General features: G+C 49.4%; 1 protein-coding gene across 5 annotated transcripts; it reads left to right on the top strand.

The window, feature by feature from the left end:
* Positions 1 to 126: 126 nt before the first annotated feature.
* Positions 127 to 27,626, top strand: GATA3 (GATA binding protein 3). 5 transcript variants are annotated; one of them, XM_056481940.1, is made up of 6 exons: positions 127 to 324; positions 9,101 to 9,709; positions 12,264 to 12,800; positions 15,637 to 15,779; positions 21,150 to 21,275; positions 27,163 to 27,626. In XM_056481940.1, exons 2-6 carry the CDS (start codon positions 9,469 to 9,471, stop codon positions 27,445 to 27,447), a joined length of 1,332 nt encoding a protein of 443 aa, XP_056337915.1. In that variant the 5' UTR covers positions 127 to 324; positions 9,101 to 9,468; the 3' UTR covers positions 27,448 to 27,626. The 5 variants fall into 5 exon arrangements, with proteins under 5 accessions (XP_056337915.1, XP_056337913.1, XP_056337914.1 ...); XM_056481938.1 differs by having other exon boundaries at positions 15,634 to 15,779; XM_056481939.1 differs by lacking the exon at positions 127 to 324 and adding an exon at positions 8,036 to 8,465.

Here is a 27,626-nt window from a genome sequence, read left to right as displayed (position 1 = left end):
CGCACCGCTGTACCTGGCGCGTCCCCCTGGCCCTGCCCCTGTCCCCCCCACCTCCACCTCCCCGCCCCATCGATGGGTGTGTAAAGAAATGGCCCATCATATTCCTCTCACTCCTGCTCTGCCCTTTCCCAACCCGGAAGAGCTCTGATCTTCAGCCCAGCCCGGAGGAGGAGGAGGGCAAGGGTGGGCGTTCGGAGGATGCGGCTCCCCCAGGTTTTCCCCCTCGGTGAGAGCTTGCGACATGCCAGCAGCGGCTCCGCTCCTCCCGCACTGCTGCTCTGAGCGCTCCAGCGGAACCGGACAAAATCAAAAGCATCTGCCCAGGTCAGTGGACACCGATTTGTCTGTCCGTGTGTCCCCACCATCCCACCCTCCTCCTTTTTTTGTTTTTTTCCCCCCCCCCAGTTTTCTTTTTTTTTCTTTTTTTTCTTTTTTTTTTTTTTTTTTCCTTCTTTTCCTTTCATTTTTTTTCCGTTTTAATTCATCCTCCTTTTACTCCTTCTCCACGTGGAGGGCATTAGGATGCGGAGCTCGGCTCAAAGGATTTGAAACTCAGCCCCGACCTCCCTTTATTGCTTAGGGTGGATGGAGGGGAGAGCCGAGTTTTCTCGGTGACCTTGGGGAAAGCCCCCTGGTCCGTAAAGGAGCGATTTTTGGGAAGCTGGGGAGAAGAAGATGTTTTACCCGTGGGTGTTGGGGGCAAAGGAGTGAGGCTGGGGTGGCGGGGACTGGGAGATGGGACACGGCGCTGACATAGCTGGGACGAGAAATATTAATCTGAGGACGGGAATGGAATTATATCTGAGGGAAATACGGGGCCTTTCTGTGCCTGGCTGCCTACCTATGTGCTTATAAATACATCTATATATTTGTGTATATTTATATTGTATATCCGGGCCCATGTACTCCGTGTACAGCGATATTCATGCAGGCAGGCGTGTGCCGATGGCTGCGGTTCTGTGCTCTTCCCGCGAATAGTTCCCATTCGATTTGATTCTGTTAGGTTCTTATGTGCTATATAATATAAAATATATCCTGCATATGTAGTAGTCTATCTCTTCAGGTTAAAAATATCTGTGTATAATACATAACAAGAATACGGTGCTTCTAACAGAATCTACTTCGGGAGATTTTCCGCAGATATTTCTCCTTTTCATACCTTAGAAACGCAAAGCAGAGCTACCCTAGAGGTGTGTGGTTGAGGCAGGCTGGGATGAGGAGGGAGATGGCTCCGCTCCGAGGCGGCTCCGGGTCCCGCCGAGGGGATCCGCGGCCGGGCCGGGCCGGGCTCCAGCAGGACCGGGGCCCGAAGGAGAGGGGAGAGTTTCCTCTCTCTCCCGCATCCCTGCATTAAGTCTCTCTCCTCCTTCCCCGCCTTGTAGGAGGATTTTTTACCCTCCAAACCGCGCGGATGATGTTTCAGGAGGGAGCAATGGGAATGGCTTGTGCTGTCAAAAATACATATTTTCTGTCATCGAGCGTTTTGAAAACAGAAAGAGGAGAAAAATCTGTCTATCTATCTATCTATCTATCTATCTATCTATCTATCTATCTATCTATCTATCTATCTATCTATCTATCTATCTATCCATCCATCCATCCATCCATCCATCCCTTCCAGCTCCTTTTACCTTCACGTGTCCGTACACAGGCAGCGGGCTCCGGGTGACGGATTTTAATGAAACCGGATAATTAATAACCACCGGCCCTGCTTGTTTTCTCCATTATTTATGGGCCGCAGGTGCGGAGAGGGGAGCCGGGACCTGCCGGTGCCGCGGGCAGGGGCTGCTGCTCCGGCGAGGCGGACACGGGTCCCACCTCCCCGGGATGAGTCCCCGGACAGACAGGGGGACAGAGAGGGTCCCGGCAACTTGGGGGCCCCGGGAAAGGAGAAACAGGCTCTGGGAAAGGAAGGAGGGCAGAGGGAAGGTCTACCCCCACCCTGCCGCGGCATTTTGCTCCCGGCTGGGGCGAAGCGCTTCCATCTCCCGGGGATGTGAATTTTCTTTTACAGAGCCGAGGGGAGCGTTTTAATTTCAAGGGGGAAAATAAGACGAGAATGTTTTTCCCGGCAGGGGCAGGTAGGGAGCGGGATGCGGAGGAGGGGGAGCTCCCTGCTGGGGGCTGCTCTCCCCCCGGGATGCGGAGGGCATCGCCTTGTGCTTGGCCGGGGGCGGGACAGCATCTCGGGGTGCCTGTACGTGCTCCTCAGGGGAATTTGGGGAGCGGCAGCCCTGTCTTTAGAGCGAAAAGAAACCGTGCGCATTCTGACACTCTCGGTACTCTTTGAATTTTGGAGCCTCTGACGGTAAATACGAGCCCCACATCTGCGGAGTGTGTTGTCACCGTGCGGGGTCTGCGGGCACGGGGGGTTTATTTTGGGGGGTGCAAGGACGGCTCTGACAGCAGCCGGGCGCCTGCCGGAGTAAATCGCTCCGGTTTTAATCCGGGGAGGTCGGGATATGCCCCTGCGTCTCACCAAGGAGCTGCTGTTAGTTCTGCCGCCTCCTCTCACGCCAGCCGGCGGGGGACTTGTGGCTTTTTTTTGTTTTGTTGGTTTTTTTAATTTTTTTTTTCCCTAAATCCCAGGGTAATTTCTGCTTGCGGGGAAAAAAATTTAAAAAGGGAAGGGAAAAAAAAAAAAAAGACAAAAAGATTCCTTAAACACATCGGCAGCTTCACCTTCTCCGTGGAGTGCGAGGGAAACAGCTCTTGCAGGGTTTAAAGTCCCCAAGGTGCTTTCAATCCGCCTTCAAATCTATTGCTCAAAACGGTCCTGGGAGATAAAGCAAAATCGAGAAACCCGAAACACACCGGCTCCCCCCATTCCCTCCTTCTTATTTTTTATTTTCAATTTTTTTCTCTATTGAGCACTTCTTTAACCTCGCCGTAATTTGGAGTGGCTGTTCAGGCGATATGCTGGGTTTTTCTTCTCTTATTTTTTAATTCGTGGGGTCGAAGCCTTTCGGGAGCGCTGCCCCAGCTCCCTGCAGCGATAGCGGTGCCCGGTGCCCAGCACTCTCCAGGGTCGGGAGCCTCTCCCGCAACCGGGAGAGGGGAAAAAAGGGGAGAACGGGGTAAAATTGGGCGGTGGAATAAAAGGGAGAAGGAGAACCCCTTGCCAAAGTGCACTTTTGCTGTCTGAGAAAGGAAAAGGTGAGGGGGAAGGGAGACAAGGGACTCACCGGGTTGAGCTGAGCCGGGCTGTCTGCGGAGGGACGGGAGCTGGGACCTGCCTGGGTCCTGCCGGAGCAGGACGGGGCACCGGCAGCAGGGGTGACACGAGTCCCCCTCCCCTTCTCCCTCTGCCCGGCTCCTCTCCACTTTGGGGAATGTGTCGGGGGGAGAGGTCGCCCCTGGGACTTGCGGAGCCGGTTTTTGATCTTTCTCAGATTTTTTTTTTTTTTTTTTTTTTTTTTTTTTACTCCTGTCCCGGGGCAGTCGCCCTTCTCTCAGCTTCAAAGAAGGAGGGGGGGGGGAGGAGGGAAAGAAAAGTCCCAGTTTCTCTCCTCCCAATTTTAATTCTTCGAATTTCTTTTCTACGGCAGAGCAGGGTTTTCCCCTCTCTCTTCCCACCCCTCCATCAAATAGCATCATTTGCGCTGAAAAAAAAAAAAAAAAAAGTGTGTGTGTGTCTGTGGTGGGTGGTGGTGCACGAAGGGAGAAAAAATTGGACCCGGCGTAATCAGCCGATGATTTGTTCTCTCTTTGAATTTGCATGGCTCGGCACTTCTTTGTGTGCGTGTTTATGTTTCCTCTCGATCTTCACGAAGGGGAGATAACTGAATTATTAGAAAAGAACGGAAATATGTACGTACATATCTAAAAAAAAAAAAAAAAAAAAAAAAAACAAGAAAAAAGAGAGCGACAGAGATTAAAAAAAAAAAGAAAAACCACCCATGTGGCTGGTTTCGAAGCGGAAGGGAAGGTTCATGTAGGATGGGAAAGGGGAGAGGCAGAAATGCCAGTCTCTCTTTCTTTTTGACTATTATTATTATTATTATTATTATTATTATTATTATTATTATTATTATTATTATTTATTTTAATTTCCCAGCTTCTAGCTGGAGGGATGCTGATTAGCGTTTAAATGATAAAGGAGGGGGGTGGCCTTGGGGAAGTCGATCATAATTCCTGCCTAATTCACTAAGGGAGGGGAAAAAAAGACGAAAACAAAATATTCCCTTTTCTCAGCCCTTTGTTTAACCCGAAATTATCTCAGCAGCCTGACCAGAGCCCAGCAGCCTCCCAGCGGGGCCGTCCCGGGGACTGGCAGGCTCCGTGCCCCGCGAGGGGCTGCCCCAGCCGGGGAGGTGGCAACGGGCTCACAACCCTGGGTCTCTCTCCCTCGGCAAGAGAGCAAGTTGCTATACACAGGAAAAAAAAAAAAAAAAAAAAAAAAATTTAATAATAATCTTCGGAGCTCTGCCCTGGGCCGTGTCCTCTCCATAACCCCCCGATTCCTCGCTCCCGGCTGTTTGTACAGCTTTACCTGTACTATTCTGGTACCCTAGGAGGAAAAAAAAAAAAAAAAAAAAAAAAAAAGCCCAGCCCGACAAACGTAACTTAATCCCCTTTCAGTCAATTGTCGTTTAAAAGGGGGCTAAAGGAGAGGGGGGAGAAAGGGGAGGCTGCCTGTCCCCGCCCCGAGGTGCCAGTCGCGGCGGTGGGCACCAGCGAGGGCGGAGGAGCCGCTGGCCCCGGGTCCCGGCTCCAGAACCACCTTGCCTGTACCTGCTTTCACAGGCAGATCCGACGGAGATCTAAAAAAAAAAAAAAAAAAAAAAAAGGGGGGTGAGGGGCGGCAGCTTTAGTGCCCTTTGACTGGTCATTTTTAGGGGAGCGGCGGGCTGGGAGCTGTCCCATCCCACCAAGTTTGGGGTTTTGTTGTTGTTGATTTTATCTGTTTGTTTTTTTTTTTTTTTTTTCTTTATTTCCCTCTTTTTGTATCTCTAAGTGACAATAAAAACGTTTTCTAGTGACCTTTTAGAGGCAGCATTATCCCCATTCCCCCCATCCCTTCCCCAGCTAGGGGAGCCCCGCTCCCCGCAGCCCCCTCCTTGCCCCCACCCCCGGCAGAATTAACCCCCGAGCCCCCGACCCTTATCTGGCGAGCTTGGGGCTAATTGCTCCAACAATGGGCTCCTATTAACGCCGAGCTGTCACTAGAAACCCTGCTGGGGGCTGCCGGGGGGTGGGGGGCGAGGTGATGGATCTGCAGCCACAGCCTGGGAAAAGGACGGTCAAGGCCAGCGCTCCTCTCGAAATCCCCGGGGATCACAGGATAATCCGAGGAGACAGGGAAAACGATGGGTTTGCTCATTTTCTTTTTTATTTTTTTTTTAATTGGGTGGTTTTTTTTGGGGTGTTTTTACCCTCCCCACCACGACTTCATCCCGGCTGGGAGGGGGATAGGAAGATCGGGTCTATCGAGGACGGGTTGAAAATAAAGGGACAGCCTAAGCAAACTAGATTTAAAAGTGGGTGTCCTCCTCCCGCAGCGGGGGCTGTGGCTGCGAGGGACAGGCAGGGAACAGGTCGCACCGTGCCATCCCTGTGGGGCAGGACCCTCAGTCTGTTCCTATTTCTTTCCCCCCCCTGCCACTGGTGGGACGTGGTGTAGCTGTTGATTTATTGTTTTATTTCACTTATTTATATTATTTCTTACGTTATTAATTTTATTTTGCCCTCCAAACAGCTGGAGGAAAGCCGTTTCCTCACTACCTCCGGACAGGGCTAAAGGCACGTTTTGCAATGGTTTAGCAATTTTGTGACCTTTGGATGGAAATTCCCCTCCTGTGATCCCACGGCTGTAGGTCTCAGGGCTGTAAGCGCCGGAGGGAGAGGGGGTGGGAATCTCAGCTCACCTGCCCGGAGATCTCAGCTCGCATTAAGGCCCCCACAATGCTAAAAGACATAAAGTGACTTTTCCCAAGTGTCGGAAACCCTTCTGACCCGCAGGATGCGCTTGGGCTGTGAGGAAATTTGGGGAGCGGTGATGAGGAGGCAAATCCCGGGGAGACACTTCCTGCTCATGTCCATAAAATGCTTGAAGTTGGGGAGAGGGATGTCGAAAAGAGGAAAGTTTGTGCTCCTCATCGTCGCTCCCCTCTTCACTGTCCTTCTCTCCGAGGAATCCCCCACTCCCGGAGGAGGAGGGGTGGGCAGGAGACCACCCTGGTGCTGGGACACCCCCGAGGGGCATCCCGGAAAGTGCATCAGGACAAATCGCGCCGTTTTCCCCTCCGTTTCCTCCTTCTGCACCCCAGTTCCTGGAGCATAGAAAGGAGGGGACACCCCGCAAAATAAAAACCCTGCCGGCAAAGCGACTCCTCTTAGGGGAGAGAGGAAACACGAGTTTTCCCGGAGTGGGTTAAAGCCCCCGGCTCGGGGAGGGCCATGAGCATCCCCCTCCCTTCTCCTTCTTCCCCTCTTCCCCCTGATGCTGTTCCCAACTGCCCCGGGCTCGATGCCCGCTCGATGTCCGCGGACAGTTCTGGCTGGGGGTGACCTGCCAGCCCCTTCCCGGCTCCTCCGCGCTCCTCACCCGCACATTTCTGCGGTTCTCCCCGGCGGGGCCACATCGACCCCAACGCGTGGCTGGGTCACGGCTCTTATACCAGTCCTGGTCGGCTTCTTTTTAAAATATATATACATATATGTGCATGGCCACAGCGCATCTTTCACGCGTGAAACCTCTGTCCCCACGCCCAACGGCGATGGGCTGCACCGGGGGCTGAAACTCGGGCTTAAAACGGGAGCCCTCGAGGATCTGAAGCATCCATCCATCCATCCATCCATCCATCCATCCATCCATCCATCCATCCATCCATCCATCCATCCATCCATCCATCCATCCTCCGACGGGAGGCTTGGCTCCGCCGCTGTCGGGAGCCGGCTCCCGGCCGCAGTTGAGCCCAGCCCGGCGGGGCACTGGCCCCGGAGCTGCGGAGCCTCGGTTTTTAACGAGACCCCTCGATATAAAAACCCCGGAGCGCCGCTGCCTCCCGCACCGCGGCTGACGCGCTCCGGCCGGCGTGCGGACACAGCGTGCGGAGCAGCAGTGAGTGACTTGTTCTAGTGCTTCTAAAAAAAATTTATATTATCTTTCTTTCTTTCTCTTTCTTTCTTTCTTTCTTTCTTTCTTTCTTTCTTTCTTTCTTTCTTTCTTTCTTTCTTTCTTTCTTTCTTTCTTTCTTTCTTTCTTTCTTTCTTTCTTTCTTTCTTTCTTTCTTTCTTTCTTTCTTTCTTTCTTTCCTTTCCTTCTTTCCTTTCCTTCTTTCCTTCTTTCCTTCTTTTTCTTTTTCCCCCCGTCTTTCCTTTCTCTCCATGCCTTTTGTGTCTCTCTCTCTTCCCACCCTGGTTCTCCCCTTTCCCCCTGCGCGGTCCCCGTTCCCCGCCGTGTCCCGGTGCCGTTCCCGCGGGGATGACCCCGGGGTGCCGCTAGGGGATGCCCTGGCTCAACGCAGCGGCCGCGGGGCCGCGGGCCCTCAGCCAATCAGCGCCGCCGGGGGCCGGCGGGGCGCGGGCTCTCAGCCAATCAGCGCCGCCCGGGGCCCGCGGCCCAGTTCCTGCTCGCCGCCCATTGGCCGAGCCCGCGGGGGGCGGGGCCGGCCCGGGGGTCCCGTCGGTCCCGTCCCGCGGCCCCCGCCCGCCCCGGGTCCCCAGAGGGGCGAGAAGGGGGAAAAAATCCCTAAACCCACCCAAACCGAGCGTACAAACCCGGCCTTTTCTGCGCGCTTGTATCCTTAAAAATAGCAATAGCAATCCTTTCTGAGCCGCGCCGCTGGAGGAGGCAGCTTTATTCCGGGGGGAGCCCCCCCGGTCCTGCACCTGCCGGCGCATCCCTGCTCCCGGGGGGCTCCGGGCCCGCTGGCATCCCCCGGGCTGTCCTCCGGAGAGGCCAACCCGTGCCCTCCATTCCCCGTCTCTCCGGGCTGGCCACTCGCAGAGTTTCTGCGACAGCGGGAAAACTTAATTTCCCCCTTAAAAAAAAAAAAAAAAAAAAAAAAAAAAAAAAGAAGTAGAAAAATTTCAAAAACAAATAAAACAAAAAAAGGAGGAGTGGGGAGAAGGAGCAGAAGTTTGTCGCCGGGGGGTTCCCGCGGGGGCAGCTCGGGGCCGGCCGGAGCGCACGGCCGGTCCCCTCCTCCGGCTCCGCCTCCCCCCGGCTTATGACACTGGAACCTCCTTAAGTTGCGTCTCGCCACAGCTGTCTGTAAGCACTGAGCCGGCTGGCGCCATCCTGCTCCTTTCAGAAAGAATGCCTTCCCTGTAAAAAAAAAAAAAAAAAAAAAAAAAAAAAAAGAGGAGAAAAAAAAAAGAAAAAAAAAAAAAAAAGGAGAGAGAGGGAGAGAGGGAGGAAAAAAAAGTAGGGAAAAAAATAGGGCGAGCGAGCACAATCTGATCTGATCAAGCACTTTCAGCTTCATCCCTCCTGGGTCACATACTGCTTCTCCACCAAGGTTTGTGCGGAATTTCTTTAGCAACTTGTCGCTTTTTATTTTTTTTTCTTTTTCCTCCCTCTCCCCACCCTCCTTTTCTCCTCGCTCCTTCCTTTCGCCCCCACTCTCTTCTCCCATCGCTTTACCCCCTCCTCGATTTCCCCCCTCTCCCTCCCTTCTCTTTACCCCCTGTTCCCCCCTTCCTCGGTTGCATAATAATTAATGAGCAATCAAAGTGACTCTGGGCTGTGCAGCAGCGAATGGCACAAGTTCTCACCGGCTTAAGCCACTGGAGCTTCTCAGGTGCAAATGGAGCAAATAAAAAAATAAACAAACAACTGCGACGGCAAAAGAAAAAAAAAAAAAGCCAAAAAACCCACCCCAAACTCAAGGAAAAGTAAGAGCTGGGCGGCAGGAGCGCGGTGGGAGCTGCTGGGCTCCGCTCCGAGCCGGGAGAGAGCGAAAGAGAAAGAGGCGCTGGGAGAGGTGGGTCCAGGGCAGAGCAGGCGCTTCCCAGGGATGGCTGCCGAGGGATGGGATGGGTTTTCTCCTGCCTAAAAAGTCAGGTGCTAAAGTTCAGAACTTCTCAAGTACGTTTCTCTCCCTCCCTCCCTCTCTCTCTCTCTGCTCCTTCCCTTTCCTCTTTCTCGTTACAGGTGATCAAAGAAGAGAAACATCTGCAACAGAGCGGAAGAAACGAGGGGATCTCGCTTCGTAGAGAAATTTTTCCCCCGAGATTTTTTTTTCTGTTTTCCCTTTTTTCTCCCCTTTTTTTTAATTTTACTATTTTTCCTTTTTTTTTTTTTTTTTTTTTTTTTGGAATCGATCGTTTATCACCATAACCCCTACTCCCTCCACTTTAAACCAAACCTAACCAGAGACATCCCCAAACAAACTCGCCGAGCACTTTTCCCCTCCGCCCTGCATAAGTCCGGCAGCGTCTCCCGTTCCGATCTCAAACCCTCCGCGCCTTGCTGAGGAGGAGGAGGAGGAGGAAGAGCAGCGGCAGAGCAGAGCGCTGAAGATGGAGGTGTCCACGGACCAGCCGCGGTGGGTGAGCCACCACCACCCGGCCGTGCTCAATGGGCAGCACCCGGACTCGCATCACCCCTCGCTTGGCCATACCTACATGGATCCCACGCAGTATCCTCTCGCCGAGGAAGTGGATGTACTTTTTAATATCGACGGACAAGGCAACCCCGTCCCGCCGTATTACGGCAACTCCGTGAGAGCCACGGTGCAGAGATACCCCACGGCCCACCACGGTGAGTGCCCGCTCCTTCCCCGGCTCCTGTCCCGCTCCTTCCCCGGCTCCCGTCCCGCTCCTGTCCCGCTCCAGCCCCGCTCCTTCCCCCGCTCCTGTCCCGGTGCCGGTGGCTCCGAGCCCCCCGCTGCTATCGGGCAGACCCTCTCCTGCCGGCGGGGAAACTACGTCACGGGTGGATTTTGGGGTTGGCTTATTTGAGATAAATAAAAATTCAGGCTTCCTTCCTTTCTTTCTTCTTTCTTTCACTTTTTTTTTTTTTTTTAAGTTTTCTAACTTTTTCTCTCTTTCTCTCATCCTTTCTTTTTATCTCACATCCCCCTTCCCTCTCTCTTCTTTCCCTCTCCCTTTTGCTCGCCTTCCTTCTATTTCTTTCTTTTTCATCTTCCTCTTGCCCCCTTCTCTTTCGCTTTGGTTTCTCCCCCCTCTCTTTAATTAGGTTAACAGTTAGTGTTTTCATACTGTGTTTAGTTTTTGCACGATTAAGCTGCTCTGGGGAAGCAAAGCAAGCTGGAGAGCAGGGGTGTGAAAATGACCCCGCTGTCCTCACGCTTGGGCTATTTAATTCGCACTTGGTGAGCTCGTTAGGCTTGGGACGAAAGTTTAGTGCGCACACCCAGGGCAGCATCACGGCGTGGGCTTAAAATAAGAAAGAAACTAAAAAAATATGGCCCGTGGTGTAATTAGGTATCAGACCTGGTGTGTCGTCCTCAGGGTCCTGCAGGAAGGTAATGATCCACCATGTGAATCTTGTTCCTGGGTCACAGCTCTTAGAAAGGAGGTGAAATACCTGGGGCAGATGGGGCCCAGGACCATGGAGGGATTGGCACTTTGGTGCCATCTTTTATGAAGAAGTGGAGAGATTCAGTATTTATAACTGGAGTTTACCTGGATAATTTAAAAAAATAAGGAAAAAAATTTAAAAAATTAAAAAAAAAAAAAAAAAGAGGGAAAGGACAGAGAGTGGTTTGTGAAGCCGGACAGTGATCTCTGTTGTGGCAAAATCTGAATCCCCGAGGTCTGCAGTGGAAATAACCCGAAAATCGTGGAGAAAATGGGATGAGCGGAGTGGAGATGGAGCCGAGCGGGTTCAGGAGTCTGCTCCCAGCCCTCAGCAACTTGTTGAGTGTGAGCCTGCATTAGGCTCCGCTCAGTAACTGCATTGTTCTGCTATTAGTCCCTTTAAAACAATTATTTTTAAGGATCAGCAGCCTTTGTCCTTTCTTTCTTTTCTTCCCTTTTCATTTCTTTTTTTCCCAATATATCAGCAGAAAGTGGAAATGCGGTCTCTCTGATCTAGCCTGAATATTATTTACTATGCTACTTCCTGGAGAAGATAATGAATCTTGACCCTTTCTATTCGTATAACCCACCTTCCCTTCCTTTTGAGCAGCGACTTTCGGTATTGTTCATGAGTGCCTGGTATGGTGAAAACCAGTTTGGAGCTTTTCTAGACACACACGAGCTCCCATGCAAACGTATGTGTCCACCCTATAACTATCTGTTGCTCTGTACATCCGAGTTTGCATCTCTCCTTCTGTATATTTAGCAATCTCTATACACATATCACAATGCCTACAGAGGTTAAGGATCTCTAGGTGTCAGAGACTTCCCAGGACTTTATCATCAGGCACAAACTTGCTCCCTTCCAGTTGAATAACTGTGTTTTACATCTTACAGCCATTTGCTCAAGTCACTGGAGATTTGGCTAGATTTGATTATTTGGATGTATTTTTCTATTTGTTTAGCAAGGGTCGAAAATAATTTAAAATATTAGCCCTTAGGAACATTTATAGCCAAAGGGAAAAAGATTTGACTGCGGAAATCTAGTTGATTTTTTTTCCCCCCACAAAGTCCAGGTCTGTATTTTAAAATACAAGTGACGTGTCCCTTGTCACAAGAAGGGTATGGAGCGTTTCTTTTGAGGCAGTTGGTACCCTCTGTGTGTGCCATAATATCGCGAAAAAGCCGTCTAACATTTCTGTGCGGTCTTGTAAAAGAAGAAAAGTCAAACTGAGTGGTTTGCAAAGTTTATCAGCCCCTTTGCAGAGGTTATTATCATGTCTGTGGGCATTTTCTGGTCTTCTTCTTTTGACCAGAGAATTCCCAGGGTTTATAGCTCACGGCTCTGTTCGGAAAAAAAATTTCCAGCTAAGAAAAAAATATAATTCTACAGTCGGGACTTGGCAATTTCACGCAGGATCTTTGCTTCAAAGTCTTCGTGGGATTGCCTGGAAAACGGAGAGAGTGAAGCAGAGCTTTCCAAATCCCGTGTCACAGGGCTGGCACCCTGCTTGGAGGGTCCCGACCCCAAAACCTGTTCCTCGACAGGATCGGAACTGCCATCCGTGATCTTGTAGCTTTTAAAATTTAATTTTAAAAGAGGAACGGGGTTTCTCATCAGATGTAATTTTCCTTGTTTCCCCCGCACACTGAGCTCTTTGGGAAGGACAAGGGGTGCTGGTGGGGGAAGCACGTCCCGGGACCCCCACGGGCGGCTTTGCCAGGGTGGCAGAGGGATGTGACCGACGTGTCTCCGTGTTTTCTCCGAGCAGGGAGCCAGGTGTGCCGCCCCCCGCTGCTGCACGGCTCGCTGCCCTGGCTGGACGGGAGCAAGGCGCTGAGCAGCCACCACAGCGCTTCGCCCTGGAACCTCAGCCCCTTCTCCAAGACCTCCATCCATCACAGCTCACCGGGACCCCTTTCCGTCTACCCACCCGCCTCCTCTTCCACTTTATCCGCCGGCCACTCCAGCCCGCACCTTTTCACCTTCCCGCCGACCCCTCCTAAAGATGTGTCCCCGGATCCGTCCATCTCCACCCCCGGCTCCACCGGCTCCACCCGGCAGGACGAGAAGGAATGCATCAAATACCAGGTGTCCCTGGCCGATACCATGAAGCTGGAGTCCTCTCACTCTCGGAGCAGCATGGCCTCTTTAGGAGGAGCCACCTCCTCCGCTCATCACCCCATCACTACCTACCCGCCGTATGTCCCAGAATATGGCTCTGGACTTTTTCCCCCCAGTAGCCTCTTAGGAGGATCGCCAACCGGGTTTGGGTGTAAATCGCGACCAAAAGCACGGTCAAGCACAGGTAGGGCTTTTAGCTTCTTCGTCCCCATTGCTCGGGAGAGGAAGCTGTGTGGGGGAAAAGTGGGGGCACAGGGATGGGGCTGAGCCCTCGCTCCCCGCTGCGCGCAAAGACATGTGCTCAAGCATCCCTGTGATGAGCAGCAGGGCTGACACACGACACTTCACCTTCCCCACAGGATGCTCTGCTAGGTTTACAACCAAATTCCCCCTTGTCCATCCCTGGCTGGGGCTAGAACCAGGCCCGGGAACCCAAACCACCCACCCGGTGCCGCGGGGCTCCGGTCCCGGGGGCGACCCGGCCCCTCCGGCGCCCACGGTGCGCTCAGCTGCGGCGCCCGGGGAGGAAGCGAAACCGAGGGAACCGCAGCATTAGTGATCTCTCTGTATTTTAATAATGGTGCTAAATCCCGGCCAACTTCCCCCGCCCGCCCTCCGCCTCGCTCTTCCCAGGGCCTCTTCCCATGCGGCGCCCGGAGATGCGGGAGGGTTTTCCCCGGGGCGGTGAGGAGAGTTCGCCCACACAGCCCCCAGCCCCAGCCAGCTCCGTGCCAGGGGCTTTGGATCACCCACAATGAAAAAACACCCAAAAGTGTTCCCCTGGCCGCCTTTGCCGCGGGGACCTGGAGCGTCCCAGCTCTGTGCGCACCCGCGAGGGCTGCGCGGCTCCGGCTCCCGGCTGGACACACCGGGCTTGGAGGGGTGGGAGAGAGCCGAGGGGAGTGTGTTTGTGTGCAGAGGAAAGGGCGATTAGTCAAAACTCTTTTTCCCCCTTTTATTTTTTTTTTTTTTTCTCTCTATTTTGTTTTTCCGAGGAGGCTGCTGCGGGGTTGCCTGGCATGAATGAGATCAGTTTTCAGGGTTTTTCCAGGGTGACATTTACTCTGTCTGTCTGAGCAGGGACTGTCTCTATTTAGCTGATATGTTTGAGCTAATCCAATTATTTTCAGACTGCTGCACGCGACAGTTGCATTGTTTATCCAGCGCCAGGAACTTTAATAGAGTCCGGATGCGGTTAGAGTGACAAAAAAACCCAGACCTGTATGTTTTGTACATGAAAGCAGGAGAGAGAGAGAGATGGGGTGAAACAAAAGAGAGGGACAGAGACTCAAACAGCCCGGGAGCGGCTGCCCCGTTTAACCGGAGGGGAACAAAACGACCTGGTATTAACGGGACCGGCTCCCCGCCTGGCCCCAGCACGGACCGGGTGCTATGTCCGGACTAGGGACCGGTTTCTTGTGGCCCCGGGCGGTGCTGAGCATCCCCCGGCCGCCCCGGCGCCCGCCGAGCCGCAGCTCCCGCCGGGGCACCCACCGGCTGCGCGGTATTTTCAAACCGTCCCGGCCCCCCTCCACCCTCCCCTCTTGTTTTCCTTTTGCCACTTTCTGTTACTTTACCTTCTAGAAAGACATCTGCGGTTCGTGATAAACCAACCCCAGCAGCAACACCTATTTTTTTTCTTTCTCTCTATTTTTTTCCGCTTTAAAAGTTGATCTTTTAGCAAGCTAGGAGCTCTCAGACAAAGAGGGCTAGAGCTGGAGAAAAAGGAGGAAGGGGGTGATTTTGCAGGATAAAAGAGGGAGAAAGAGCTTCAAATGTATTTTTTGTTGTTGTAGTTGTTGCGGGGGGTGTGTGAGAGAAGGGGGTTCAGTGCAAAGGCTCTGGAAAAACGGTTGCTGTTTGTGGTTAGGGCACGGATGCCTCTTGCTCGAAGGCAGCACAGGCTGGGGCAGCGGGGAGCCGGCTCTGTGCTGAGCTGGCTCTGCTCTGATCTGCCCGGCTGAGGTCTGCCACTGCTCTCAGGTGGGCCACGACTGACGTTAGGTACAAAAAAACTTCCCCCAGTAAACCAAAGACACAGCGTAACCTCAAGCCCCTGAAAGTAGCTGAGAGGCAGGGGCTGCACCCTCCCAGTTCCCTCCTCCAAGCTGGGAACTGGTGAGCTGGGGGAGATCTCCCCCTGCAATAGCCAGGGAGAGGATAAAGAGGTGCCCAAAAAGAAGAAGAATGAGGGAAAGAACTTATGAGGCAGGCTTGGGGCTGTTTGCTATCCCAGATAGCCACATGGACCATCAGGCTGCAGATGTGGTGGGGAAACCAGAAGGGGTTCTAAAACTTCTGAAAGTTTTGGGTGGTGGAAGCTTAATTTCAAATTAATCAATAGCAGATATTGTCGGACTTATTATATCTCGGCTGGAACTGGGGAGATATTTTGGGGGTTATCTGTGATTATTTTGGGGGTCCTTGATGTGGTTTGACCTGAGGCCAGAGAAAAAGCCCTCCAGGCTCATGAATGTCCCTGGGAGCTGGAAGAGTGCTCAAGGAGTGACACTGGGGTGCTCATACACATCAGAAAGGGGGTCATGGACTTAAATTCTGTATCCATTATTTTGGGTGTAGAGGGCTGGAGGCTTCTTGCAAAGCCTGCAAAGGTTTTTCTGGTGCTTTTGGAAACATGGGGTCTCCAGAGTTGTAGAAGCCCTTAATCACAAGGTGAGGGGAAATTGTTAGACCCCCCACTCCTCCAAAGGAGGGTCCTGTGGGAGGAGTGAGAGTTTCTCTGGAGAGCCCCTGGAGCCACCATGGCATTTGGGTTGTCATTGTCACCATCCCTCTTCCCTGCTGCGGAGGGGAACAGGATCAGACCCCACCAGACAGTGCCAGGGACATTGCTCAGTCACTACTTTGGACCCTTGCTTGGAGATCCTGAGCTTGGGGGGCACTGGCAGGGTCTGGCATGGCTGGGTCTCTGTGGGGGTTTTTGGGGAGGGGAGGCTTTCCCCAGCCCTTTTTATCTCTGCTTTCCCTAAGTGAACCATGTGCTCTCTTGTTTCCAGAAGGCAGGGAGTGTGTAAATTGTGGGGCTACCTCAACCCCTCTGTGGAGAAGAGACGGCACTGGGCACTATTTGTGTAACGCCTGTGGACTCTACCACAAAATGAACGGGCAGAACCGGCCCCTGATCAAACCCAAGAGAAGACTGGTGAGTCTCCTTCTATTTTATTCTTTCTTCTCCTTCTTCTGCAACTTTTGCTTCCTATCTGCAGCTCGGGATGGACAGGGAAACTCAGCCAGCTCCCGCTGGTCCCACTGCGTCAGTGGGCTGGGAGGGAGGGATGCCTGGTCCCAGCTGCTGTGGGTCTCAGTTATCTGCTCCTTTTGCAAATTGCAAAACAGGTTTAAAAATCAAGATCCAGGGCTTCTTGTAAACCAGAACTGAGTTTTCAACTCCACACAGTGCTTCTGGATGGTGACCCAAGGACAGTGGCATTTTCCAGGGCCTAAGGGCAGGATAATAATTTCATAGTAACCAAAGAGATTATCAGGAATATAGGATTTCTCCTGGGCTGTCCAAACTTTGCCGTCCCCTTCTTAATATGTCTCTATCCCCCTCGGCTGGTGGATGGAGAAGGGACCCAAACTGGATCCTGGGTGTCACTGGGGTGTAAGACAGATCTTGGTCCTGCAAAGAGCTGGTACCATCAGGTCCTGGTGCCACTGGTATTTATGTCTGTTCCATCTGGGTCTCAAACTGTGTCACAGGGACACAAGGCAGAGGATGGTGAGTGTGCAAAGCCAAGCCTGTGCCCAGGCTACAGAAGCTGGAGGAAGACAAAATGCGTGGGTAAATGTTTGAAATAATAGTTACAAGACTGGTGACTGTTCTAAGCACAGGCAACACATTACAGCATCCCCAGCGATCTGTTCATGCATTTCCCTGGAAGCCACAAAAAGGTCTGGAAGCTGTGGGCATGGCTAATAAATGTGTTAAAGTGTATTTGGCAAATAATCAGACAGACCACAAGGGGAAAAATATATCAAGCGGGGGAAAAAATTATGGTCCCTGCTTGGGAAGTTATTGAATGTTTCGAATCGAGGCGCATTTGGTTTTGTCAGGATAAAAGATGTGGAAGGGCTCCTGGGGGCTGCTCAAAATGTGGAGGAAAAGTGGCTCTTGCCTCTCTGTGGAATTTCTGATCTGAGGGATGGATCTGGGGAGGCTTGTGCCTGGCATGGCCAGACCCCACAGGCAGGACAGGGCTGGTTCACTCGTGTTCCCCTCGAAGGTGCTCACAGCTTTTGGGTCGGGATCAGCTTCCTCACCTGTGAGACACCCAAAAATTGTATCAGCTTTATTCCCTCTGGCTCTGGGAAGCATTTGCAGGGTACATTCCCAGGAAGGGCTGCACTGTGAGGGGCATCAGCAATAACTCTGTCTGGCCATGGGAGTTTTGGGGAAGATGCGGGTTTGCTCCTCTACCCCGCCAAACTTCCTGTGTGTGAAGCCTCTCCATACGGGCTTTTCCCGCATAGGAAAATATTTGTCTCTCTCATCTTTCATAGCCTTGTTAGAAAAAAGGAAAAGCTTTCTAGGGAGGGAAGTACAGGCTGGAATTTTGATTTTTTTTTTGGGCAGCTCTCTTGTTCTCTTCTCCTCCTCCCCCCGGCCCTTCTCTCTTAAACACACAGCCCTCGTTTTCTTTAGTGTTTTTTTTTTTTTTTTCCTCGTTCTCTCTTTATGTGTAAAGTTAACTTCCTAGGAAAAAGCTGCCGGATATCTGAGCCCTGGAGATAACTCCTAAACAACAGCTCCGTTTCCCCAGTCCAAACACACAGGAGCTTGAGCATATCCAAACAAGCAGAGGGGGAGGCAGGATAGGAAAGCGGCTGGAAAGAGGGGGAGAGCTTTCAAAAAGTGTCTGATGGAACCACGAAAGAATGTCCAGAGTCACCCCGAGCCCGGCACATGTAAAATGAACTATATAAATAAATACATAGTAAAAGGTCGTTCTTGGGAAAAAAAAAAAAAAAAAAAAAAAAAAAAAAAGAGGAAGAAAGGAAAGAAGTAAAGAGAGACCCTGTCTTGTATTATCGCTTCAATCTTTGGGCATTTTAGTTAAAGTTGCAAAAAGTTCCCCTTCTTTAAATGTGGCCTTTGCTAAATGTGAAATTTGATTTTTCTACTTCCCCCCCTGCCACCACCTCCCCCCAGCACTGCCTGGGAAAAAGAAAGAAAAAAAGAAAGAGAAACATCCCTAGTGCTGTTTGCACCTATATTTATTTCCCTTGCTAACCTCTGAAAAAACAAAAATTGTCCAAAGGCACTAGAGCTGGGCCTGCATTTGCATTTTCTGTGCCTGGATGTGGACGTGCGTGTGGCTGTGGCTTGAGTGGATCCCTCCTGCTGTGGGGGCAGGCAGGCTGAGCAAGGCTGTGGATGGAGGCTCAGGGTGGGGATCCAGCTCCTTCCCTCTGCCACAAGTTTCCTGCATGACCTTGGGCTGGTTTCATAGGCTCTGATCACAGCTGCACTGAAACTAATGATAGGATTTGATGGGTGGGAGAGAGGAGGCAAATAAATTCTTGGATGCTGAGAACCCAGCCCAAGCCTTGTTAAATTCAATGGGTGTCTTTGTGAGGGTGTCCTTTAGGTGACAGGGATGAAGTCCTGTTGGAGCTCAGACAGCTCTGCTTCATCTCGAGGGGTAAGGTGGAGATGTTGGCAGGGGGATCCAGAACACGCAGGTGGTACCACACCATCACTGCCTAAAAAGTCTTCAGCCCTCCTGGAGGCCATTCCTGTCCCTGTCACACTCATCACTGCTGAGATAAAATTCTCCTTTAGTTTTTCTCCTATTCCCTGCCCATGCACATGCAGAGCTCTCCGTTCCCATGTCAAGCCAAGCTGGTTTTGGAAGGATTATAGCCAATTTCTCAGCAGGCCCATGCACATGCAACCTTATTTTAGGAAAATGATGCTTGGAGCTTTGTGGGTAAAGGCAGACACTGAAAATGCCCCTTAATTAAGCATCTTTATTAGCACTTGGTTCCTCCAACCTCCTCAATTTCACCTTCTCATCACTGCTAGCGCTTCTGAAGCTGTGCCTTTGCTCACTGGCAGCTGTGCCACGGGCTTTGGTCCTATAGATGATATGGGGCAGCTAATTAGTCATCCCATTACTGCCATGGCCAGGCCCGAGCCGGTGATTAGCGTCAGTGGATGCCATTGCTGGGAGCTTTACAATAGCGTTATTATTCATTGTTTCCTGCCCGCTGCCGTGTCTCCGGTAGAAGTTGGTACAGCACAAAAGGTGCAGCCTGGGACCCAAAGAGATTAAAATACTCGGCTAATGATGCTGAGTTTTTGTAAGTGAAACACAGCAGTTGGAAATGGTTTTAGAGAAGACAGTAGATGTTGTGATTTATTTGCTTATTTAATGTCAGAGTTTGTTTGAAGGCAGCGAGGTGGTGACCAGGCGTGTCTTTTCAACGCGCTCGCTTGTAAGAGAAATTATGGCGAGCGCTGTGTAGAAACCCCAAATATCTTCAAAGGGGATGTTTCCCCTGTGTGGGCTGAGTCAAATATCACTGGTTTTTAGAAATTTCCTTAGGCTTGATTTTTGGGTCTGATAAGGGGAAAGCTGCCACCAAGGGACTCAATCCAGCCTCATGCCCCTCCGAGCCATGCATGCCGAACGTCAGGATTGGGGGCAGAGAGCTGCAGACTCTTCTCCAGCTCTTTAGTGAGAACCTGGCTTTGCAAGCTGTTGTCTCCATGCTACATTTGGAACACATTTGTTGTTTCATTATCCTGGTGATTTTGAAGGGACCCCAGTTTGGGTCCATGGCATGGTCAGGAGTGCATGCATCGGTTCGGGGCTCTGCTCTTCATGGTGGGACGCTTCATCTTTGCTGGCTCTGGGATTTTTTCAAGTCCTATGTGCTGTTCCCAGCTCCTGCTTGTCATCAGCACAGAGAAGTCAGCTAAAGGCCTTCTTGGGACTGGCTTGGTTCAGAGTGGTTTATGGTCGGGCAAAATGGAACCATCCCTACGGGCAGCCTGAGAGAGCCACTTGCTGTCAGATCAGCCTCTGTGATGCTTCCTAGTGCTCATGGGCATTGTCTTATTTATTTTTTAGACAGCCCTTTTTTTGTCTAATTAAAAGGAAAAAAAATCTTCTATCTAAAGCAAAACCAACCCGTCCTCTCTCCACCTACGCCGCATTCAATTATGATTAAAATTGCAACATGACCTAACAGGAGTTGGTATTAATGCTAAGGCTGTGCCAGTGTCCATGTTTGCATTTTGGGTTTGTTGTACGCTATCCAAAGATGCGGTATTTTCTTTTTTTTTTTTTTTTTTTTTAAATGTTGGATGTGCTACAGTGTGCGGCTGTGTGGGGTGAGGGGTAAATTTGAAACAGTAAGAGCACAAAAGAGAGCATTAAAGGCTCAGTTCTGCAAGGTGCCAAGCATTTCTATGATCTGGCAAATCGCTTAAGCACATGTTTTAACTTTAAGCACATGAGCAGTCCCATTGAAAGCAACGCATCGGGATGAAATCAGAGCTCTGGGACCGTGTCATATTGATGAAGAAGAGATAGGATGGGGATCTAAAGGTCTTTTTTTTTTTTTTTTTTTTTTTTTTTAGTAGCTGTAGGCATTTGCACACACGCAAACACTATACGCGCTCACACAGCAGTCTCAAAACTCCTGTTCCTCCTTCAGTGGCAGAAGGACAATTTGTTTGCTAAAGTTACCATTTTTAAATGATAAGTACGAATTTATGCATGTGAAAGAGGAGCAAATTTGCTAAATTTGACTTTGCTAAGTCATTATCACAGCTAACAAAAAAAGCTTCTGTATACACTTTGCCACGTAGCTTTCTTTCCTTGTTCCTACCCCTTTATGAAATGGCAAATTTTTCTTTCAGGCTTGTTACCAATCCTTAAATAAACATGAAGGTTTGGGCTGAGAAAAGGGTGTAATTAAAAAGTTGGGATTCTAGCTCTTTGCCACAGTGTTATTTCCGATCTGGAGCCTGTCTCCTTTGAAGCTGAGCTGAATTTACGGGACCGGGCTGTGCTTGCGGTCGGGCCCAGCGAGCAGCTGCCCACCCTGCTCTCACCCCAGCCAGAGTGACTCACGCCCTTGACTCCAGCAACTGCCAGTTCAGGCCCTGACTGCAGAATTAGACCCCTGGGGGGTCTAGGAGAATTAAGATGGAAAGACATGTTGGCATTTAAATAACATTTTCCCCTCTGGAATGGGCTGCGCCAGCGCTGCTAATTTTGATGAGTTCTATCAGAGGTTTAGCACTCACTTTTAGGATGTCCTTTGGCACCTGATTCAGTTCACATATAATTTGGGATTAAAGTACCTTGGGGATTTTTTTCACAATTATTATTTGTTCTCACAAGTCAGTTTCTGGAGGCCTCTGCTGATGTGCGTCAGTCTTGCAGGGTTGATGTTTTCTTTCTCAGAAATTTTGCTGATTGCATTTTTTAAATTTTTTTTTTTTTTTTAACCCGGGTGTTTTTCCCTTCTTTTTCTCTTTCCCTCCTTCCCGCAGTCTGCAGCCAGGAGGGCGGGCACGTCCTGTGCAAACTGTCAGACCACCACTACCACCCTGTGGAGGAGAAATGCCAACGGCGATCCCGTCTGTAATGCCTGTGGGCTCTACTACAAGCTGCACAATGTAAGTGTGACTGTAATACTCAATAATGGGGCCTCAGCTTCGGTGCTCAATGATCCAAACTCTTCCTAAACTTGAGGATTTCCAGTCTTGGGTGGTGCCGAGACTTCTGTTATCCCTTTGGGGATCTTGGGGTTTGGAGCGATGAGATGCCAGCCTTTCAAACGTAGCCTATCCAACTTGGGGAGGTATAAAACAAGGCTGTCCATGGGTAATGTTAGAGCTTTTCCATGCCTGAGCCAAGAAAGGAGGGGTGGGTCAACACAGAGAGACATTATCTGCTGGTGATTGGGCTCAGAGAGCTGGAAAAGACAACACACTGTCCTGCAAGCCGATACCCCTCCTATGCGTAGCTTGGTTCCTCCAGCAAATACAAACTCTGGAAAAAAAGAAATATGTGCCAGACTCTATTTAGATCATTCTTGGGTTTGTGGCTGCCTTTGTCCTGTCCCCAAAGATGATTTATTTAGGCCTTGTGTTTGTGCTGGTTGATGCAAACGAGCCCCAAACCAAAAAAGGACTTGATTTAGTTAGCGAGCTGCAGAGTCTGCTCAACCTGCGATGTGAATTTTAAAGCATCTGTCATGGAAGGGAAGGAAAAATGAAATGAAATGGCTGGCAGATTTAATCTAATATCTCCATGCAAAGCCAGCTTGCAGGAACCAGGGATATGTGCCCCAGGGAAAGAGCTAAAGGGACCTGAAAAGTCTTCCACTGCATAATACTGCTAATAAGGGAGACTTAAGACTAGTCCTATTCCTCTCATTCCACATGTAGCATTAGAATAATTATTATGTCAAAAGAAGGAAAAGACTTGCAATTTCTCTGCTTTTTTTTCCACTAGTGGTTGATTGCTTTGTGTTTGGTTTGGAAATCTGGGGCTATGTTTTGCCCTTATGTCCACCCATGCAAACACATCAAAGACGTATTGGGTTTCATGGGGCATCCAACCCTTGTGGTATCTCAGTCCCTTCCATTTGTTATTTCAAACATTGTTTGGTTTTCTTAGGATGAGTAAACAAGTTTTGATTAAGTAGAAAAAGCCCCAACAAACAACCAGGCTAATTTTTCACCTGTTTCATGGGAGGCATCTCTCTTGGAAAAAAGGAAAATGTGTTTACCCCTTTAGTGGGCAGGTGTCTCAGCATGCTTGGAGTGTCATGTAGCAGCTAAAGCTTGGCATCAAACTCTGTGTGATCACTGCAAACAAATGGGTTGGACCCAGAATGAAAACTCTCAGAACATCACAAGAAAATATTCTCTTGCTATTTCCTTGGCAAGAAGGGAGCAAGGTCAGCCAGCTTCACTGAGGGGGATCTATGCTTGTGCTCTGTTTCCATTTTGGCCTTGTAACCACCAGTGGTAGGACTTAAATTGTGTAGTTTGGGACATCTCTAAGGAGCTGCTCCTCCTGTAGCCAGCAAAGCCCTTTGAAGAAAACAGGCTCTTCTCAGTTGATGCTGGTGGATGCCTGTGTTTCAATGGGATGACTTCTCCCCTTGAAGACATGTAGTTCCCCCCATGATTGCAAAAGATAGCTTATGATGAGTTATGATGTGTCCACTTCCATTGTAGACATCTGACTGGAGAAATCTTCTCCTGAAGAGTTTAGATTGGTGTCAGAGTGCTGAGGTTCTCCAGAAATGTGCCTGCAAGAGAATATTCTTTTCTTTTTTGTACTAACACTGCAAATCTTGCTGGCCTGAATTGACCTCTAGATCCACTATTTAGGGAAACGCCGATCCAGCTGTGAAATTTGTGACATGGGGCAGGCCTTGAGCACATTGGAACCATTTTCATATTCATTAAGAACACCAACAGCTGCTTAAAAGCTCAGCACAGCTACTTACCAAAGTCAAGTAGTATCTTGCCTTATGAGCAACGCCATTAATGGATCCTGCTTAAATGAAACCCCCAGAGGACTGAGCTGCTGTGTGCAGCAAATTAACCAGGCAAAGATACTAAAATCCAGATATGGATTTTCTCCATATTTTCTCCATTTTATCCATATCTGGATTTTATCTATCCAGTGGGTAGATAATTAAAAAAAAAATTCTTAAAGTATTTGCTAAAGTATTTGGTATTTACTAATGTATTTAGTAAAGTACTTAGTAAAGTCTTTAGTTATGACTGTGATGAGCAGTGTGGTCCTGCCCCCTGTGTTTATATTATCTCCTGATTTCCAGCAGGGGTGGGGTCAGAAATAGAGAGGGTGACTGTAGCATGTCCCTCACAAGCAGCTGTCAGCATAGATGTTGTGCCAGTGCCAGTGGAAGGTCTTTGGATGCTTGGAAGTTGACTTAACCCTGTTTCAGGCTTGGCTGTAGCAAATTCCTGTCTGCTGTTTCATCCAACCCCCCTCCCCGTTTTTTTTTTTTTTTTCTTTGGGTTTAATGAAATTTTCTGGGACCTTAACATCATTAGGATATTTAGTGGATGGTCTGATCTTGAAACTTACCCTGATTTTATGAGCACACTGGGAATGATTGCAGTAAAAAGGTTAATTTTTTTTTCCATGGTGTTAATTTTTTCAAGGAGCTATATCAGTTTGTTTTACTGTTGATTCCCACAGCTTAAGCAAACCCATTTGTCAGTAGGATATAAGCAATAATCATAATAGTCTTGGGGTGCATTTAGTGAAGCTGTTGGCATTCCTCCCACTGACTTCAACAAGAGCCGGCTCCATTAACACCAGTATTAACAATGACTAATATTTCACATTGATACGGTGCCTTTCATCCCGTGGCATCCCAGAGTGCTTTCTAAGATACAGCCAGCCTGGAAGATTAACCCAACATTGTAATGACTATGTCTGAAGGATAAATCCACTTCAGTGACAGGACCTTATTGAGGTCAATGGCAAAATCCCATTGTCTTCAGTCAGAGCAAGATCAGAATGGCTAAGACTATCCCCTGGATTTGATCTGTTGAATATGAGGTTCTCATCCTTCTTATTTTAGAGCCTTTGCACACTTTAGGGATGGGTGGGAGTGTACCTTGCTGGAGGTGCACAGCAAGCTGGCCTGGGCCCATAGAAGTGAGTGATTTGCCATTATTTTTGGCAAAATTAATCAGAAAAGGCCCCTTTCACAATACCCTAAAGCAGGCCTATGTGTCCCAAGAGCAGAGCAGTCAGTATTTTGCATATGATAAAACAAAGAGCATAATTCCTGCCCATAATTAATTGGCTCCATCTGAAATTAATGAATTTCATATACATGCGTTGGGCTGGTTTAATTTTAATTTAGCATGTGTTTGTCATTTTTATCAGAATTAATTTTCACGGAGAAGGTCTTCCCTCCGGGTCTTTAATTTCTCTACCCCAGAAACAGAGATGGGTCCTTGGCTTTGATGTTTTGGGGACCACTTTAACCCTGCTGTGGCTGGTCTTTGAAGTCACTGGAAAAAATTTTCAGCTTGCTGCTTTGACTGTGCTGGTTCCTGACATTTATCTGAGTCCTTATCTCCTTGGCTCTTGGGTTAGTTGCCTGCTCAGGGTGTGAGACCATTCACACTGGGATGATGTGGCCAGCCAGCAGCTTGGATGGCAGCTCTGACCCCAGCTGTGGGGCTGGCTGTGGCTTTGTCACCATCCTGACACAGAGCTAGTGTTTTTATCCTTGAGTTTCACATCAAATCGTAGCCTGGGCCATCCTGTTCTCAGAGACTGAGTGAAACAGGAGAGAATGTTGCTCTGGGGAAGTGTTCACTGTCCTGTGGGACATGCCACCAGGCAAGGGTCAGGACCCTGTGCTTGTTCCAAGAGCCAGCACAGCCCCAGTCCCATCACCAGGCTTATGTCACTTTGCCACAACCAGCTCCCAAACTTGAAACTTTGCTGCTTCAGCTGGAAATTGGTTCTGGCTGCCCCTGAGCCTTTGTGTCATGATACAGATTTGAAGCTGGTGGGGCTGGGGCTGTGTGTGCCTCCCCAAATCTGAGCTGGATTCATCAGGGATTGACACTTCCTGGCCTCCTCTAGTGTTGCTGCCTGATGGGGCTCACTTGGGACTTCTTCCTGGCTTTGAACCTGGGCAACACATCCCTGTTAAAAACTTAAAACTGGCCAGGTAAATCTTTCCAATCCCAGTCACTTATCTGGAGCAAAGGGCTGTCCTTGTGTGTGCATCCTCAGTCCCTCACTGAGGACAGAAAGCCAGGGAAGCTGGTTATGTTTTGTTTGGAAACCCACAACATTTTAAATTTTGCTTGTTGCTGCCATGTGGCTTTTGTTGGGCTGATCCTTCCTTCCTACCTTTAGCTGTTAGCAAGCAGGGCTGCTCTCTCCAGCTCCCTTTATCCAGAGGCAGAGGAATCATCCCTTTATTCACCCATTTTTAGGTGAGGTGAAGGCTCTTGTCACTGCTGGTAAAAAGAGCCTGGGTTCACAAATTCAGACTGGAATGACAAAACTCTGGGATGCCTAAACCAGAGATGAGCCTGGTCCTTCCTCTCCCCATAATTCCATTTTTGCATGTAACAGGGAGCTATTTTATCCCAGCCTCCCTGAGGAGAGAAATCCAGGAAGGATTCCCATGCTATGAAAAGGGATCAGCAAGGGGCTGAGGAGCAGCAAGTGAAATTGTTGGGATCTGGAAGAAGGGAGTGCTTTGTTTCTTGTGCTGATTTAAGGTCTTATGAACAAAGAGATGCTCAGGACCCTTGCAGGGACATCTTTTCACCGTCCTTCAGAGTAGATCCTGGTGGACAGTGGATCCATTTTTTCTCCCTTTTGTAGAATTTCCATCAGCACCATCATGTGCTCACATTTATTACAAAAAATTATTCAGCCTCAGGGTGATTTGCTGCCTTCTGCTATAGGTGAAATCCTTCAGAGGAGGCAAAGCAGGACCCATTTGCATTCTCAAGCCCAGATTTTTAAGTTTGTTCAGGGACATTGGAAGCATAAATCCCTTCCCAAGTGTGGTTTGTGGGAGTTCCATGTCACCTGTGCTAGTGCATGTTGTGATGCTGGCTCTCTATTCAGTATAGAATCACAAAATCATGGAATATTCTGAGTTGGAAGAGACTCACTAGAATCACCAAAGTCCAGCCCCTAGCTCTGCACAGGACAGCCTCAAGTAATAAGAATAGTAAGAGTTTCTTACAGGAAGTCCAACAGATCTTTTGCTACCATTTCCTAACCCTGATGGATGCATGGATGATCATTTCTGCTGTGTAGTTTCAGGAGAATTTAATATTTATCTTCCCTACAGACGTTTGTATTCATGCAGAAAATGCTTTGCTGGTCAGCACAGATACTTGTTTCAGCCCTCCCTTTAAAAAGCCTGTAAGCCTTTAGAAATAAAATCAGATTAGCTAAAGAAAATCAGAAAGGACAATCAGGGGAAAATCTTTGGAAAGAAGAAAAATAAGACAAATACCTGTTCCTTTTGTGAAGAGTTGCCCAGCTTCCTGATGGAGCTGTGAAAGCTTGAGACCCCTCCTAGCACTGAGATCCCAGCAGTTCTTGCTAATGGTTTTAGATCAGACAGGAAGCCTGAGGGTGAGATGGTGTCTGTAGGGAATATTTCCAGGAGGTAATGATTGGTTTCATACCTAAACACAGTGCAATTACCTAATGTGCAGATAGTTGAAATTTTTCAGCTGCTGTGAATTATTCGGGAATGTTTTGCTCCTGTGTGGCTCTGCCAGCAATTTTCTGTCGTCTTGTCTTCAGAAATTTCAACCAAGCTTGGGATTTCCTGGAGGGATGTGAATTTTGGGATGGAAATGGAGAGGTTGGGTAGCCATAGCACATGGTGTGTACAGGGGAGGAGGCGGGCAGTGACCAGCTGGTCCTGCTGGGCTGGGGCATGGGGTACATGAATCTCATGGTGATTTGGGGAGAAGGGATGGAAGCACAAAAAAATAATTGATTTTTGTTTAGATTAACAGACCCCTGACTATGAAGAAAGAAGGAATCCAGACCAGAAACCGAAAGATGTCTAGCAAATCCAAAAAGTGCAAAAAGGTCCATGACAACCTTGAAGACTTTCCCAAGAGCAGCTCCTTTAACCCCGCCGCCCTCTCCAGACACATGTCCTCCATCAGCCACATTTCACCTTTCAGTCACTCCAGCCACATGCTGACCACACCGACACCGATGCATCCTCCATCCAGCCTCTCCTTCGGACCTCACCACCCTTCCAGCATGGTCACTGCCATGGGTTAGCAAGAGACTCCCCTGCTGAATGCTTACAGTCTCAAAATGAGATTTACTTTATATACTACTTGCATTTTTGCAGGCGTGTGGTTATGGGTCTGACGTCCCGAATCGAATGGGAGGGGGAAAATTAAAAGAATTTAAAAAAATAAAAAAAAAAAAAAAAGTTATTTGAAAGCGTAAGAGAG

This window comes from Oenanthe melanoleuca, chromosome 1A, assembly GCF_029582105.1.
Source record: "Oenanthe melanoleuca isolate GR-GAL-2019-014 chromosome 1A, OMel1.0, whole genome shotgun sequence".
Lineage (NCBI taxonomy): Eukaryota > Metazoa > Chordata > Aves > Passeriformes > Muscicapidae > Oenanthe > Oenanthe melanoleuca.
This window is presented reverse-complemented; position numbering and strand designations above follow the sequence as displayed.

What these genes read in the sequence shown, in the direction of transcription:
- GATA3 (XM_056481938.1), top strand. Translation starts at nt 9,469, where the DNA reads ATGGAGGTGTCCACGGACCAGCCGCGGTGGGTGAGCCACCACCACCCG. An exon ending in AAAAGCACGGTCAAGCACAG is followed by an intron (nt 12,801 to 15,633) that starts GTAGGGCTTTTA and finishes TCTTGTTTCCAG; the next exon opens with AAGGCAGGGAGTGTGTAAAT. An exon ending in TCAAACCCAAGAGAAGACTG is followed by an intron (nt 15,780 to 21,149) that starts GTGAGTCTCCTT and finishes TCCTTCCCGCAG; the next exon opens with TCTGCAGCCAGGAGGGCGGG.